At 36.1% G+C, this 15,615-nt stretch overlaps 1 protein-coding gene across 1 annotated transcript; it reads left to right on the top strand.

Annotated features, from left to right (window-relative positions):
• Positions 1 to 13,001: 13,001 nt before the first annotated feature.
• Positions 13,002 to 15,008, top strand: LOC113736836 (protein NRT1/ PTR FAMILY 5.5-like). Its single transcript, XM_027264040.2, has 3 exons — positions 13,002 to 13,177; positions 13,322 to 13,827; positions 14,041 to 15,008. The coding sequence occupies exons 1-3, from the start codon at positions 13,007 to 13,009 to the stop codon at positions 14,876 to 14,878; spliced, it is 1,515 nt and encodes a 504-aa protein (XP_027119841.2). The 5' UTR covers positions 13,002 to 13,006; the 3' UTR covers positions 14,879 to 15,008.
• Positions 15,009 to 15,615: the final 607 nt, after the last annotated feature.

The following is a 15,615-nucleotide window of genomic DNA, read 5'->3' as shown; positions in this document are numbered from 1 at the left end:
CTTCTTCATTGGAAAATTCTCATTTTGAGTTTGCCTTTTTTTATTTCCCATTGATAGTGTTGCTTTTTCTCTAGCATTAAATGCTGATTATCCTTTCAAACAACACAAGTTTTTGGATTGTGACATCCCAAAAAAAAAAAAGAAAAAATCATACAAGTTTACTTTAATCATCTATTTTATTTTGCAGGAACTCTAACACGACGATGCTGCTCATGTATTGCCAAACAAAAACAGCATATTCATCTTTTCTTACCAACACAGATGTCGGAACATCAAAGTTGGAAAAAAATGCTACAATATCATATTATTAGTCCAGACTATATTCTCATAATTATGAACGAATATCGAATGCAGATATTGGATGTCAAACTTGTAGAAGTTCCTGCAATGTAAAATAATAACTTTAAAGATTACACTTTTACCGTTCAATACTATTCTCATATTCTACTATTTCAGCACATATATGCTATATTTTATTCAACACTAAACTACATTTTATACAATAACCTACCAACAATCCTTTCCAATAATCCTCATTTAATAAAAAATAACTAGCTCACAATTATTTTACATACTATAAAATTATTTCCTACATCAATATTTACAAAACAAACTTTACAAAATATTACTAGACAAACCACTAGTGAGTGTGTTTGGATTGCATAGTTTTGAAATAAAATAATTTATTTCACAAATTTTAATCACATTTTTATTTTTTCAATCATTTTTTATTTCACATACATCACATTACAAAAAATATTACAATAATTATCTCAAATAAATTATTCAAATAAGCTTCTATCCAAACAAACTAATTAACACGGGTTACATATGACTGTCCTGCGCGTAGCACAGGCCCCCAGACTAGTATAATACTAAAGCGGAAAGGACATTACTCCAATCACCTACAGAAGTGTTGCCCATTAAGTCCTTGTACGAGTCCTATCTTGGCCCAAGGCCCCAAGCCTTTTGCCTCCTACAAAATGGGTTCATCCAAGAACCACTCGCTGTAGTGGGAAGAAAACCTTTAACACAAAAAAAAAAAAAGAAAAAAGCAATGGCAATTGGCAAGTATTGGAGGGTTTTATTAGGCCTATAATGAGAGTTTTTTTTTTCCTTTTTTTCAGAAGATACTAAGCTTTTACGAAGATAGTAAGCTATTGGCAGTTATTAAAACTTTCATTAGGACTGTAAAAATAAAATAAAATAAAATTGAGTGTTTGTGTATGTGGTTTCTCTTTTCTTTTCTTTTTTTTGGGTGGAGAGAGTGGTATAATCTTGCTCTTTATTTGTGGGTAAAAAAGGAAACACATATTGTCTACACCATTGACAAAAACCCCTTCTTCCCAAATCGCACCTCATATTCCAGTGCATATTGGGGCTCTTTTCAGTTTTCAGCTTTGTCTTCATTTCCGTAACCATTTTTTCTTTTTTTTCCCCCCTCTTCAGTCAATAATATAGTGAACTTCAATCATCAATTAACCTTTTGCCTTCTTTTACCGAATCTTATTTTCTTCCAAGTCAATATGATGGTCTGATGAATTTCAATCATCACATCTTGGAAAAAATGTTTTTTGTCCTCCACTTTTAAAACGAATCAAATTAGTTTCTCATATTTAAAAATGAAGCAAGTTAGTCCCAAAATGACAACTTGATATAGATTTTAGGGGTGAAATTGAAACAGTCACTTTAATTTCTTCCAAATCTAACTATACTTGATATGCACATGTGATTAAGTCAATATAAAAAATGAAATAAATTTAAAATTATAACAAAAGAACCCTTTTCTTTTAAAAAATTAAATATTAAAACTTCGTTAGGAAATTTTATTAAGTCAACATAAAAAGAGAAAAATTAAAAATTGTAACATCAAAAATAAACAATTATCTCTTAAGAAATTAAAATTATAACATCTAAAACAAACTATTCTCTCTAAAAAAGAGAAAAATTAAAAATTATAACATCTAAAACAAACCATTCTCTATAAGAAAGTTAAAAATTTTTGAGTTATAAAACTTTGTAACTTGGGGGTTTCTTTTATGATATGAATTTTAATTTTTCCCTTTCTACGTTAGCTTAATGTCATTTTCTTAAAAAAATTTAATTTTTTTTTAGAGAAAATGGATTGTAATTTATGTTATAATTTTAAATTTATTTTCTTTTTATGTTGATTAAGTGTAAGATCCATATGACTATATCAGGTTATTTTGAGACTAACTTGGTTCACTTTAAAATATGAGGGACTAATTTACTATATATTAAAAGTAAATGATAAAATTAATTTTTCACCAAAATGTAAAGGACGAGACAAGCTATTTTTCCTAGCTGATAATAGACAAATAGATGGATTGTAAATCGCGAGAGGCGAACTTTCTCTTTACTAAGCAAACTGGACCACCCCAATAAAAGTTCAAATTTGCAGCCACACAGTTGGTGGTCTCAAATTTCAATGTATCAAATTTGTGAACTGTGAGCACATATAAAATTATCCAAAGCTACGATGTTGTCTCATTTGAAACAATAGAAGGATGGGCTTTGAAGGAAAGAAGGTGCGGAAGAGCAGCTGTAGATGAGGCCACAGAGTCAAGATAGTCACGAGCAAAGCTGCAATAAGACAGTAGAGACTAGGGGTGAGCAAATTCGATACATACTGAATTCATAACTGACAGGTTGTCGAAGCCTGTGCAATAATAAATACCTGCTCAAACTAAAAATAATTTCTGTAGATAGTGGTCCACAGGGACTGGGAGTAACTGTTTCTTTTCAAGTTCACAGTAACAAAGGGGGTGTTTTTATGCAGAAGGTGACAATCAAAGAAATTCAACTAAAATCTAAGAAACTACTAAAAATTAAATAACAAAATACTAAAATCAAATGAGTGATAATTAAGGATCTAGCCAAGGAATAACTTCAACAATGGTTCACCTAATTGATCATCGATAAGCAAAGGCAATTCCAATTATTTACTAATAAATAGGTTATAACTGCCAAACAAGCGATGACAGTCAACCTCTCCTTACTGTGTCGGTGATCAAGGTACGCCCGTTAATCACTGCTCTAATTGAAAAACAATCCTAGGTACGCCCGTAGAATTTAATTCCCCAATTGCCTTACGTATTAGAGGAGCCCTATTCTAACCAAATAACACACTACCAGGGTTATTTTAGATTAGCCCGCGTATTCCCCTGACACAAACCTGATCATGCTAGTTGTCACTATTTTAGAGCAATTAAACAATTACGGATTTAATGTCCTAATTGACAATAGATTACCCAATCAACTAATTATCTGGATCCAAGACAATCAATTAATTAAATAACCATAAGCACTGTAACCAGGGAATATGTGAATACCAATAAATAAAAGTAAAAGATAAAATTAAATCGATCTCACAATTTTAGGCGATCCAAAGCATCCATTGTCCTTTGACTAGAGCGAGAAAATTAGTTCATACTTGGTGCGAAAAATCCATGCAAAATTGGAACAACAGCTGCGGCCATTGTTCTTGCTCGCGCGAATTCAACTCAGCCGAAGGGATAAGGAAAAACGAGAGACTAAGAAAAGTGATTCAATCTCTCAATTGCCGTTGACATGTCAAGGGAAAAACTACTATAAAGCTAAGAAGAAAAGTCAACAAAAGCCATATTGGCTCCTGACATCCGTAAGAAGAAAACCAAAAGAAGTAAGGAAGGACTACAAAAGAAAAATCAAAAGCAAGCCTAAGCTACAGCCGACCTCTCCTCTGCACACTTTTTCTAATTCCTATCTACTGTCTACTCTAATGCTTGCGGCGGCTCCCTCCTCTGGAGAGGAAGAAGTGACACCCCACTTCAGCCTTGCGTTCCTCCTTTTAATGCTGCCCTCTGCGAATTACCAAAAAGGACTTGTATCTCCTGATTCCAAAAATGCCCTCGATTGCCTGCTATGTGAACTCTTTCCCGATAACTATCAAATTGGCCTTTATTGTGATATTTTTGTTCTACTCCCTGAAATAAATATAAATTACGAAAAGTGAGTAGAATCTAACAATTAATTCACATCAGGTCAAGTAATAGGGAAAATTAATAATAAAATAAATGATAAAATTGCAACCTATCAATTTCCCCCACACCTAAACCATGCTTGTCCTCAAGCATAAGAAAAGTACACAGACACCAAAATTTGATAATGGTCATTGCTCTATCCAACAAATTGCCAAGGTACCAAGAAAAATAATAATCAAGCATCAATAGTCAAGTCCAAGAAACATCACTCCGGTTAGCTTCTAAACCACAAGATCCTCTAATTTCATGTTAACTAATCTAAGAAGAAGGAATAACGCATAACATTTATCAGCAAATGGTCCAACTATTAACCAAAATCTCAACATTAAATCCATAATTCGGCAAGCTGACTTTTATTACACACTAATACAACCTTCACTTTTTTTTCACATTTTTTCTACTTTTCTCTCTTTTTTTTTATTCTCTTTTTTTTCATTAGTAACAAAAGACTTAGTCGCTAGCCATTTGAGCCTTTTGACGCGAACTCCAACATTGGCCAGATGAAAGAGCCCGGTTACTCAGCTTCTATAGCCACATGATGACCACGTACTCATAGCAATTACTACCTTTTGACGCGAGAATCAACACTTTTGGTGAAAATCCCCGGTTACTCGGTAGTAAATACTAGCGGAGTACAGTCAACTCTTATTCACAGCCAAATAATACCAAAAATTCAAAATAACACAAAAATCAAAAGGAACTTTGCAGCTGCTAGTCTCATTTTTAAATATGGAGAACTAAGGTTAATAACCGGACCAATTCACATGAAAATGCCAATAATCATTCCCTATGCCTAGGAAAGTTAACCAAAAATTATAAGAGTAAAACAATCATCGATATTCACCAAAAATATGTTTTTGGATTCAACCACGTGAACTGGATATCCTTTTATTATTAAAACTTGGCAAAAATAGAAATAGAGGCAATAATCCAACATCAAACTTGGCAGTCATAGGAGAGCTAGATAGATAAATGACAAAAAGTAAACGAAAACTAGACAAATAACAGACTAAAAATAAAAGAAAAATATCTGAAAACTAAGAACTAAAAAAACTAACACCATAACTGCTCCCCCCCCACACCTAAATCCTACATTGTCCTCAATGGAGGTAATAAAGTAATTAGAGTGAAGAGAACAATGAAACTTCCCTCTTGAGTGGTGAAGGGATAGGCGGGAACGGTGGAGGAAAACCGATGTGACGGAAATATGCACCCAAGTGCTGAGACATCTAACTCAATTCAACCAGCAAATGCAAAACTCTATCCACCCAAAATCTCAACAAATGGCTCCAGTTGGCCAGTTGCCGTTTGAACTCAAAATCAGCAATAGCAATGCAGAAATTAGACAGTAACAAATCAATAAAAATACTCAGCTCTCAATCAAACAGTCACCCAAATAGCAACCTAAGTCAGCAGCCATCTTGGCACCGACTAATCACTTAAATTGGACGTATGTCAACGAGTAGATTCAAGTGCCCTCGGGCCACCCAAAACGTCAACCAAGTGAAACAAAGGGGCAGAGTATTCTTCAAATTGTTAACTTAAATCCAGTCAACAACCAAGGCAGCAAAACAACCCAAAACAGTGCAATTAGCAACCCCAGCAATTCAATCAGATGCACCCAATTGGAATAAGCAATGTAAATGGCATAGAAACCTCCCAATTTAACAAACAAGTGCGGTATTTCAGCTCACCCAAAGTCCCAACAGTCAGTTCAAAGTAACAGAAGATCCAACAAGTATAGAAACCAGCAGAAGCAACTGGCAAAAGAAACTCAGCAAACAACAAAGCAAAAATCTCCCAGTAGTAACCCAATTAATAACAAACAAAAGAATTTTAGCAAGTAATTCATGCGGCCAGCCCCTCTAATTCGCAAGCAATATCAGAAATAACTCAACCAAAATCCCAAAAGAAACCTCAGTGAGTTATCCAACAATTCAAGCAAAATAATGCCCAGCAATTCACAACTAGTCAACCAATGTCCACAAGCAACATGAGGTCCAAAGTGTCCTCCAAAGTTAACAAACAGTCACAGCAATCAGCTCACCCAAAGTCCCAACAAATGGCTCCAGTTGGCCAATGAATTGCACAATTTAACCCAACCCAAAAGAAATAGCAGTTCCAATCAACAATAGTCCGACCAGTACCACTGGCGGAGATCACCAATTGAGAAAATAAATTCCAACCATCAACAATGCTAACTATGGAACAACCCTGACAGTACCAATTAGTTATTAAGAGATGGGGGGCAAGTTCCAAATTACCTCCACCGTAGATGACAACCAAACTGAAGGTGACAGTGGCGGGTGGCTTCAGGCGCGCAAGTGAGGCGTGTGGCTGTGGTCAAGGATGGAGCAGGGGCGAGCGGCTACGTGGGCAGCAGAGGCGGGCATCGGCCGTGGCTGCTGGCGGCGGACGGGCTAGAGAAGAAAGGGAGAGCCCGCGCCAGGTGGTGGTGGAAGGCAGCGGTGGTCACGCGGGCAAGTGGGCGGCGTGCGTCGCGCTTGGGCGGTGGGACAGAGGCTACTGCCGCGCGCCTGTGGGATTGTGGCTGCGCGAGGAAGGAGCTGCGTGTGGAAGGAAGATGGGCAGCGGCGGCGGCGATGGAGCTTCAACAGCGGCGGGCGGCGAGGTGAGAAGTGGATGGCTGGCTGGTCCTTCGTGCGAGATGCGAGGTGGCGGCGTGAGTGAGGTGGGCGGCGCGAGTGGGCGGCGAGCAAAAGGGATTCGGACAACAGAGAGAGAGCAGGGGAGAAGGAAGAAAGAAAGAAGAAAGAAGAAAGAAAGAAAAAGAAAGAAATTTTTTTTTTTTGAAAACTGAGCTACGGTGAAAAGGGAAGAAGAAAAAAAAATTCTTTTTTTTTTTTAAAATTGAGAAACCTAGCTACGGTTGAGAAATTTTTCTCTTTTTTTTTCCTTTTTTTTTTTTTTTTGAATCCTTACCTTTCCCGTGAACGTGACGCGGGCACGTCATGAGGGCAAGAGAGCTCCCAGAAGTTTCTGATCGTGAGCTTCCTGCACATCACCACGCGGGCGCGTCATGACTGAAGGTCACCTACAACTCAGCAAAAACGAAAATTAACACCCAAAATCAGTCAAATTCAAGGAAGACAGATTTAAACTAACAAATAAAATCAAACAAACAACTAAAAGAAATTGGGTTGCCTCCCAATGAGCGCCTTTCTTTAATGTCTTTGACTAGATATTATCACGTTTTGTTCATGGAGGATAAAATCTTGTGGCTCGTCTTAATGTTTCATCCTCTATATAGTCCTGATAGCCCTCGTAAATAGAGTAATCCTTGAGTTCACGAGCTATGGTCTTCCCTGGACTAGTAAATGGCACCAAACAAGTCAATGATAATTTGCATTCTCCATTCACTTCTCCCTCACTTGCATTTATTGGTTCAAGATATCTCGCCATCGCCACTCTTAATTTATTCCTGTCATGAAATTCAAAATTGTCTGGTATAATAAAGTCAATTTCATTAACAGGAATTGAAGAGTAAAAGTCAGGAGAATAGTGATGAAGGAGTGGAGGGGATGTCACCGCATTTGGAGATTGTTCACTGGATTCATTCACTTGAATGAGTTGATCCTGGAGTCTCATTTTTTGCACTTCAACTTCCTTTTCAACTGCATCTTTAAATCCGTTTCCTTGAAACTCTTGCAGTTCCATGTCATTTGGCCGGATAATTGCACTCTCATCTCCTTCAAGATTGATATTGGTTTGTGAGGGCAATTCTTCAAGGTGAGAAGCTAATCGCTCTATCCTGGATGTCAATTGATGCATTTGATCCGCCAGGTCACGAAGGCTCGCTTGTGTCTTCTGATGAAATCGATTTAGGCTCGCTTGTGTCTCCTGATGAAATCGATTTGTATTAGCAATTAGTAATCCCATCATTTCTTCAAGAGACATACCTGACACGGAGGATGATTGCTGAGACTCTTGCTGTTGAAAATTCCTTGGCCCCGTCGCATAATTAAAATTGGAATTATCCCACCATCCTTGATCATACCCGTTTGAATAAGGGTCATACTGCATTTGATATTGGGGTGAAAAATCTTCAAAAGTATCAATTAGCATCTCATTCCTCATTTGTGCCTCCTGTTGGGATTTGTATGTATTAATAAATAATTCACTCAATTCCTGAAAAGACATACCTGACAGGGACGATGGTTGTTGAGACTCTTGCTGTTGAAAATCCATTGGCCCCGTTGGATAATTATAATTAGAGTTATCCCACCCTCCTTGATCATACCCATATGGATTAGGGTTATACCCCGTTTGAGACCAGGGTGAAAAATCTCCATAATTATTGAGTGGGACACTCAAATTATCTTGATATTCGGGGCACATACTGGTTGAATGATCCCTGGTATAACAAATTTTACATGTTGCAGCAGCCATTCTTTTTCTAATAGAGTTTACTGCCTCTGCATATGCCAACTCAGGAAAAAAATAAATCTCATCGCCTTCCCCGGAAATAAAATCCAGTACATCACCAAAACACGGAGTGTTAGAAGCCATAAACTATATAAAAAAAATAAGAGAAAAATAAATAAAAAAAATAAAACAAGATGAACTCAAAAAGAGACAAATTAATCTGGCACCAGTCCCCGGCAACGGCGCCAAAAATTGACAGGTTGTCGAAACCTGTGCAATAATAAATACCTGCTCAAACTAAAAATAATTTCTGTAGATAGTGGTAAGCAGGGTCGAATCCACAGGGACTGGGAGTAACTGTTTCTTTTCAAGTTCACAGTAACAAAGGGGGTGTTTTTATGCAGAAGGTGACAATCAAAGAAATTCAACTAAAATCTAAGAAACTACTAAAAATTAAATAACAAAATACTAAAATCAAATGAGTGATAATTAAGGATCTAGCCAAGGAATAACTTCAACAATGGTTCACCTAATTGATCATCGATAAGCAAAGGCAATTCCAATTATTTACTAATAAATAGGTTATAACTGCCAAACAAGCGATGACAGTCAACCCCTCCTTACTGTGTCGGTGATCAAGGTACGCCCGTTAATCACTGCTCTAATTGAAAAACAATCCTAGGTACGCCCGTAGAATTTAATTCCCCAATTGCCTTACGTATTAGAGGAGCCCTATTCTAACCAAATAACACACTACCAGGGTTATTTTAGATTAGCCCGTGTATTCCCCTGACACAAACCTGATCATGCTAGTTGTCACTATTTTAGAGCAATTAAACAATTACGGATTTAATGTCCTAATTGACAATAGATTACCCAATCAACTAATTATCTGGATCCAAGACAATCAATTAATTAAATAACCATAAGCACTGTAACCAGGGAATATGTGAATACCAATAAATAAAAATAAAAGATAAAATTAAATCGATCTCACAATTTTAGGCGATCCAAAGCATCCATTGTCCCTTGACTAGAGCGAGAAAATTAGTTCATACTTGGTGCGAAAAATCCATGCAAAATTGGAACAACAGCTGCGGCCATTGTTCTTGCTCGCGCGAATTCAACTCAGCCGAAGGGATAAGGAAAAACGAGAGACTAAGAAAAGTGATTCAATCTCTCAATTGCCGTTGACATGTCAAGGGAAAAACTACTATAAAGCTAAGAAGAAAAGTCAACAAAAGCCACATTGGCTCCTGACATCCGTAAGAAGAAAACCAAAAGAAGTAAGGAAGGACTACAAAAGAAAAATCAAAAGCAAGCCTAAGCTACAGCCGACCTCTCCTCTGCACACTTTTTCTAATTCCTATCTACTGTCTACTCTAATGCTTGCGGCGGCTCCCTCCTCTGGAGAGGAAGAAGTGACACCCCACTTCAGCCCTGCGTTCCTCCTTTTAATGCTGCCCTCTGCGAATTACCAAAAAGGACTTGTATCTCCTGATTCCAAAAATGCCCTCGATTGCCTGCTATGTGAACTCTTTCCCGATAACTATCAAATTGGCCTTTATTGTGATATTTTTGTTCTACTCCCTGAAATAAATATAAATTACGAAAAGTGAGTAGAATCTAACAATTAATTCACATCAGGTCAAGTAATAGGGAAAATTAATAATAAAATAAATGATAAAATTGCAACCTATCAATAACCGAATTCAAATTCAATTTGGTAATTTGAAATTGGGTATTTGATAATTTGGTACAAATTTGGTACGTACCGAATTTACCGAATTCTAATGTGGTATGAAATAGGTAATGAGATTATGAATTTGGTAATAACCGATTTCGCATTCAAATTCGGTAAAATGAAATGCATTACCGCATTTGAATACCAAATTATTTTATAAAATTATATAATATATAGATAAATGCTATTTAGTATTAGTATATACTACTAATATATTATTATATTATATAGGTGCCCTTAGGGGTTTGGTTTGGTGGTTGAGGTTACTGAAGATGGAGGCTTAGGTCCTTGGTTCGAACCTTGTTGCCAACAAGTTGTTGAGGGTGGGGAATAGTCTGCGGGGTCCACTCCCTGCGGGACACCCCTAAAAAAAGTATTATATTATATAGGTAAATGCTATTAATAATAGTTAGTACATGGTATTATCATGTACTTATAATAATAATAATAATATATAATAATGTACAATATGTTTTAGTATTTGTTAATTGTTATATGACTATAATAATACAAATATATAGTAATACATAACAATATACCATAACTATAATACTTATTATTTTATACATGAGTAACATGACTAGAATTAGATAATAATTAATACATATATGTATAATACTAAATATTAAACAATAAACATGATTAGTAATTAGAATTTAGATATTGGTAATTTGATACATCATTCATGTTTGAATTATTAAATATTTGAATGCGTAACCTATAACTTGCAAGTATTAGTATGCTCTAAATTTACATTACATATTTAACATAAAAATTCATATTCTCTATTCACTAATCTTAAGATTTTAAGTATAGACAAGACAACTAAGCAATGTAAGTGAATGCATATGAATTGTAAATCAATGTATTAGTGTATTGACTTTCACAATAACATATGTAAGTAAATAAGTTTTATTTTGATTTGAAATAAATTATAAGTTTGTAACTAATATAACTTATCACTAATCATTGTAATTTGTAAGTTTGTAACTAATATTACTTATTATTAATCATTGCAAATTATAAATTCATAAATTATCACTAATCATTGTATAGTCTAAGATTTATTCTAATTTAAATTAATCACTTTTTATGTGTTCCTTAAATCATAAACTAAGGATTGTAGGTATAAGTGATCAAATAAATGCCAATTAAACCACAAAATGATTAGAACACAAGTAATGTGTTAAATTATGAATAAATTTGGGGATCAAATCAGTAATAATTTTTAAATCATTGAGGAGCATAATGAATGTATTATAATTTAGGAGCCCCAATTCGTAAATTAAAAATTACACAATCACTTCCTTCAGGACCATAACAGAGTTATTTCATCAGTTTTTTTTTTATTATAAATGAATTTGGTTGGACCGAATTCATTACCATTTCCGAATTCGAAATCGGTTGCGAAATGAATTTGGTTATAATCAGTTCGAAATTGAAAGCGGTTTAGATTTCTATAAGTCAAATAACCGAATTCAACTAACCGAATTACCGAATTTGTATCGTTTGCTCACCCCTAGTGGAGACTAATAGATATACAGTTGAAGGACAGACAGCTTCCGAAGCAGATATCAACCCAACGATTTATGTTCAAAAATCGACATTGGACTCCATCTTTTCCTTGACTCTTAAATCACCTGCATAGATTCACTGTCAAGTATCTCCATGCTTTTTGACTTTCCATTTTTCACTTTCAATGTTTCTTACCAAACTCTTGAAATAAGAATACCACCCATTAAATTGTTCAATTGGTAACAACCACCAATCTACTTGATCTCAATAGTTAACCAGGATCCAACGTTGAACAACCAAACTCTTGATCCAACCATTCAGTTTGTTGGGATTCAAGTGCTTGTACAACCCAGTCTCACAATCAAGCTCTGATACCACTTGTTACGATTCAAGTGCGGAACAAACAACTATTGGAATATCAAGTATACAACAATTTAATGATAAAAAGCCACAAGTATGAAAGATAAACGACACGTAATATTTAACATAATTCAACTCCACCATTAAACTTAATCCATAAAGAGAAATTCGTTCTTTATTATGAGAGAAAAACTCTATACAAGAATACAATTTGAACCCAAACCCAATCCTTACATATCATCTCTCATCTCCCAAGAACCCTCTTTCACCACCCATGTATAAGGCTAAATGTCGCCCCTTGTGTGCCCTTGTATGTAGTATGCTAACCCACCTATTTATAAGGAACATTATTTGGACAAAATCCAAATAACAATTGGAAATCAATGCTAATTCCTACACTGATTTAGAATAGGAAATAACTCCTTTTCCTAAACTCATACACATAGGAAATTCCTTAACTACTACTTTAAGTAACTAAAATCAATTAGAAATCTAGTTACTTTCACACAAAACAAGGAATCTGTTTAAAAGAAATTAAACCAATTTCCTAACGACTTATTGCAGAGAAGTTTCTCCGTCTCTCTTTTTCCCTCGCAGACCAGCAGCACACATAGCAGTTGGAGGTAATTAAAGAAAAACCTCAATCCAAACTATTAACTCTGGTTTCTTTCAGCTTGCTATGGCCACCATATGGTTCTGAAACTGCTCTAATCGTCAGCTTAATTTCCCTTGTTCTGATAGTTTTTTTCGCACACTCAGGATTTCAACGACAAGTTCGAAAAATCAATGGCATTCGTCAGAATAATGGGTACTTTTAATTCATCTCAGAGTCGTCAAGGCTTAACTTCCTCTGCTTGAACAATCATTCTTGTCTACTTAATGCTAACTCCTTTTTTTTTTTTTTGTCTTAACAGTTCTAATATGGGCTGATTTGTTGGCGACTTACGTGACGTGGATAATGCAGAAGTACTTAACAGATGTTTGGAAAGTTGGGTTTACTCATGCTGCAGGAATAATGAATGTATACACTGGCCTAACTAAATTGGTCCCTTTTATTCTTTTCTTATTTGGGGACTTTGGAGTGGATAACTACTGGATACTGCTTCTCTCAAGTATAGCCTTTTCCTCTGTAAGTTCTCCTGTCGGCAAATTCATTCACAGTTCTTCCTCCCCTCCTTCCATTTAGTCATCAATTTCACGGCCTAACTTGATAGGAGTATAGCTTCCAGTTTTACTGGACTTTCTTGAACTGATTATCCAAAATTATGAGCAGGGCTTGGATTTTCTGTCAATGTCTACGCCACAAGCACTGCACAAGTTAACGCACACCTGTGCTAATTACCAGCCTAATTGCATTGGTCACACACAGAAGGCTATCTTTTACACAGGTCTGGCATTGACAGCTGTTGGAGTGAGTGGGCACATTGTTTCATTAGCTGCATTTGCATTGGATCAGCTTGAAAGGGGGCAAGTTGTTGATAAAACAAGCAACAGGCAACAAAGCCCTCAACCTGAAGAGGATATATCAAAACTTCAGTTTCAACCAGTAGAAGCAATGTTGGAGCTTTTTAACAGACAGAACCAAAGAAACGGAAGCAGCATATCGGGCCTAAGATTATCAGGCGTTATCTTTGTGCTCATTGTCGCGGTTATTGCACTAATTGCACTTCCATACATACAGCCATGGAAACTTCGGTTTGGAATTCCAGCAATTTTCACACTGGCGGCAACACTTCTTTTCATTCAGGGTTCATGCGAATACCAGGGCAGCAGACTTGGGTTCATCCCACACATCCTTCCTTTTTCATCTTCCTCTTCCTGATCATAGTCTTAGTTTTTGCCCTTCTTCCCTGCTTTTCAACTTTCACTTGAAAAGGAATAGAGTGTCGGGTGTTCCATAAATCAAATACAGATATATTTCTTTGTTCTCAAGTAAGAGATAATGAAACTTCTGACCATAGGAATTTTTTGCTGTTCTCTTCCTTTGCTTAGGTTCTCTGACAGGGATATTATCAGATTCAGGACTCAAAGTCAAGAAAGACGGGTCATAATCTGTATGCTTCCAGTTTGGATCACCTGCATAATTTGTTCTGTAGTTACTTCCGTGGGAAACACATACTTCGTAGAGCAAGCAAGCCACCTGAATTACAAGGTTGGGAAATTGAAGTTTCCTGATTCAACCCTTCTGTTGCTATATGAAGCAGCGAAGATGGGTTTTAGAAGGGTATACAACTGTATGAAAGTGGCAGTCGGAAGAAGGTATGCACCAGCAACCGGAATTGCATTAGCTACAATATGCTCAGCATTATGTTGCATATTTGCGGCCATTGTAGAAACTCACAGGATACATGTGATAAGAAGTGATGGTTTAATTGACAAGCCTAACGAGAAAATCCCCATGACTGTCTTTTTGCTTGTTCCGCAATTCTTTCTTCTTGGTGGGCTAGACTCATTTTATGAGAACAGTGTTGCAGCATTCTTGAATGATCAAAGTCCCCCATCGATGAAAAAGTACCTTGTCTACCTCAATCCTGGATTATCCGGTCTGGGAATCATGGGTAGTGTTTTATCAGTTCATTTGGTGGGCAAGATTAGCGAGAAAGGAGGGAACAAGAGTTGGTTTCAGCATGACTTGAATGAGAGTCACTTGAATTACTATTATTGGGTGCTTGCCGGTCTGAGCGCTGCAAATTTCCTCTGGTTTTTGTTGACGGCCATATGTTTCCCATTCCCTGATACAGAACCAGTTTCAAGTGATACCAAATCCGAGACAACTGGAAATGAGCTCCAGAATGGAGACTTTGTCACATTCATAACGGAAAATACATGAAGCCATTAATTGAGAATCGAGCATTGAAGAATCTGGCCAGGCTTGAGAGGTTTTAAAATTGGGGAACTGGAACATTATATGTATTCAAGTTTCAGAGGTCTTGTACTAAATCAAGATTGTACTTTAGACACTACAGCATTCTTGTCCATGTTTTGCATTAATTTTAAGATTCAATTGAACCAGTATTTTTAAGTTTCTTTTTTCAGTTCATTATTCACAAAGGAAAATCAAGGGCCTGAACATGAAGAATTGTTTTGCTTACGTCGTTTCCTGTTAATTGATCACGCAATCCAAAAAAAAAAAAAAGGAATAGCCCTCGTTTTTTCTTCCCCCATTGAGCCACTATTTCACGTGCCTGTTAATTGCTCACCCAACAAAATAGTGCAAAATAAAGAATTGAGAATTATAGAAAATAGAGAATTAAAAAAAAGGGGTCACAGAACTGAATCGAATTAGAAAATGGGCGTTGAACGTCTATTTTATTTCTAAAGAACTGGAAATTGGGTGAACAATGTAGCCAAAGTAGATTGTCATTTTCTTTTTATTTATTATTATTTTTTGGGTACATTTTTATCCTTAAAGACAACAGTTTCTTGTGCGTCTTGGGTCAGAGAGTTTTTTTCCACAACTGAAGGCATCAGCAAAGCATTTTTTGACGCAAATCAAATCGATTGACTTATCTTTTGAGAAGATAAACTTGCAGCAAAATTCCAAAACCTGTTTGAAATATTAGCACA

Source organism: Coffea arabica, chromosome 1c (genome assembly GCF_036785885.1).
Source record: "Coffea arabica cultivar ET-39 chromosome 1c, Coffea Arabica ET-39 HiFi, whole genome shotgun sequence".
NCBI lineage: Eukaryota > Viridiplantae > Streptophyta > Magnoliopsida > Gentianales > Rubiaceae > Coffea > Coffea arabica.
The sequence above is the reverse complement of the archived record's forward strand: the minus strand, read 5'-3'. Positions and strand labels throughout refer to the sequence as shown.

What these genes read in the sequence shown, in the direction of transcription:
- LOC113736836 (XM_027264040.2), top strand. Translation starts at nt 13,007, where the DNA reads ATGCAGAAGTACTTAACAGATGTTTGGAAAGTTGGGTTTACTCATGCT. An exon ending in CAAGTATAGCCTTTTCCTCT is followed by an intron (nt 13,178 to 13,321) that starts GTAAGTTCTCCT and finishes AATTATGAGCAG; the next exon opens with GGCTTGGATTTTCTGTCAAT. An exon ending in TACCAGGGCAGCAGACTTGG is followed by an intron (nt 13,828 to 14,040) that starts GTTCATCCCACA and finishes TCCTTTGCTTAG; the next exon opens with GTTCTCTGACAGGGATATTA.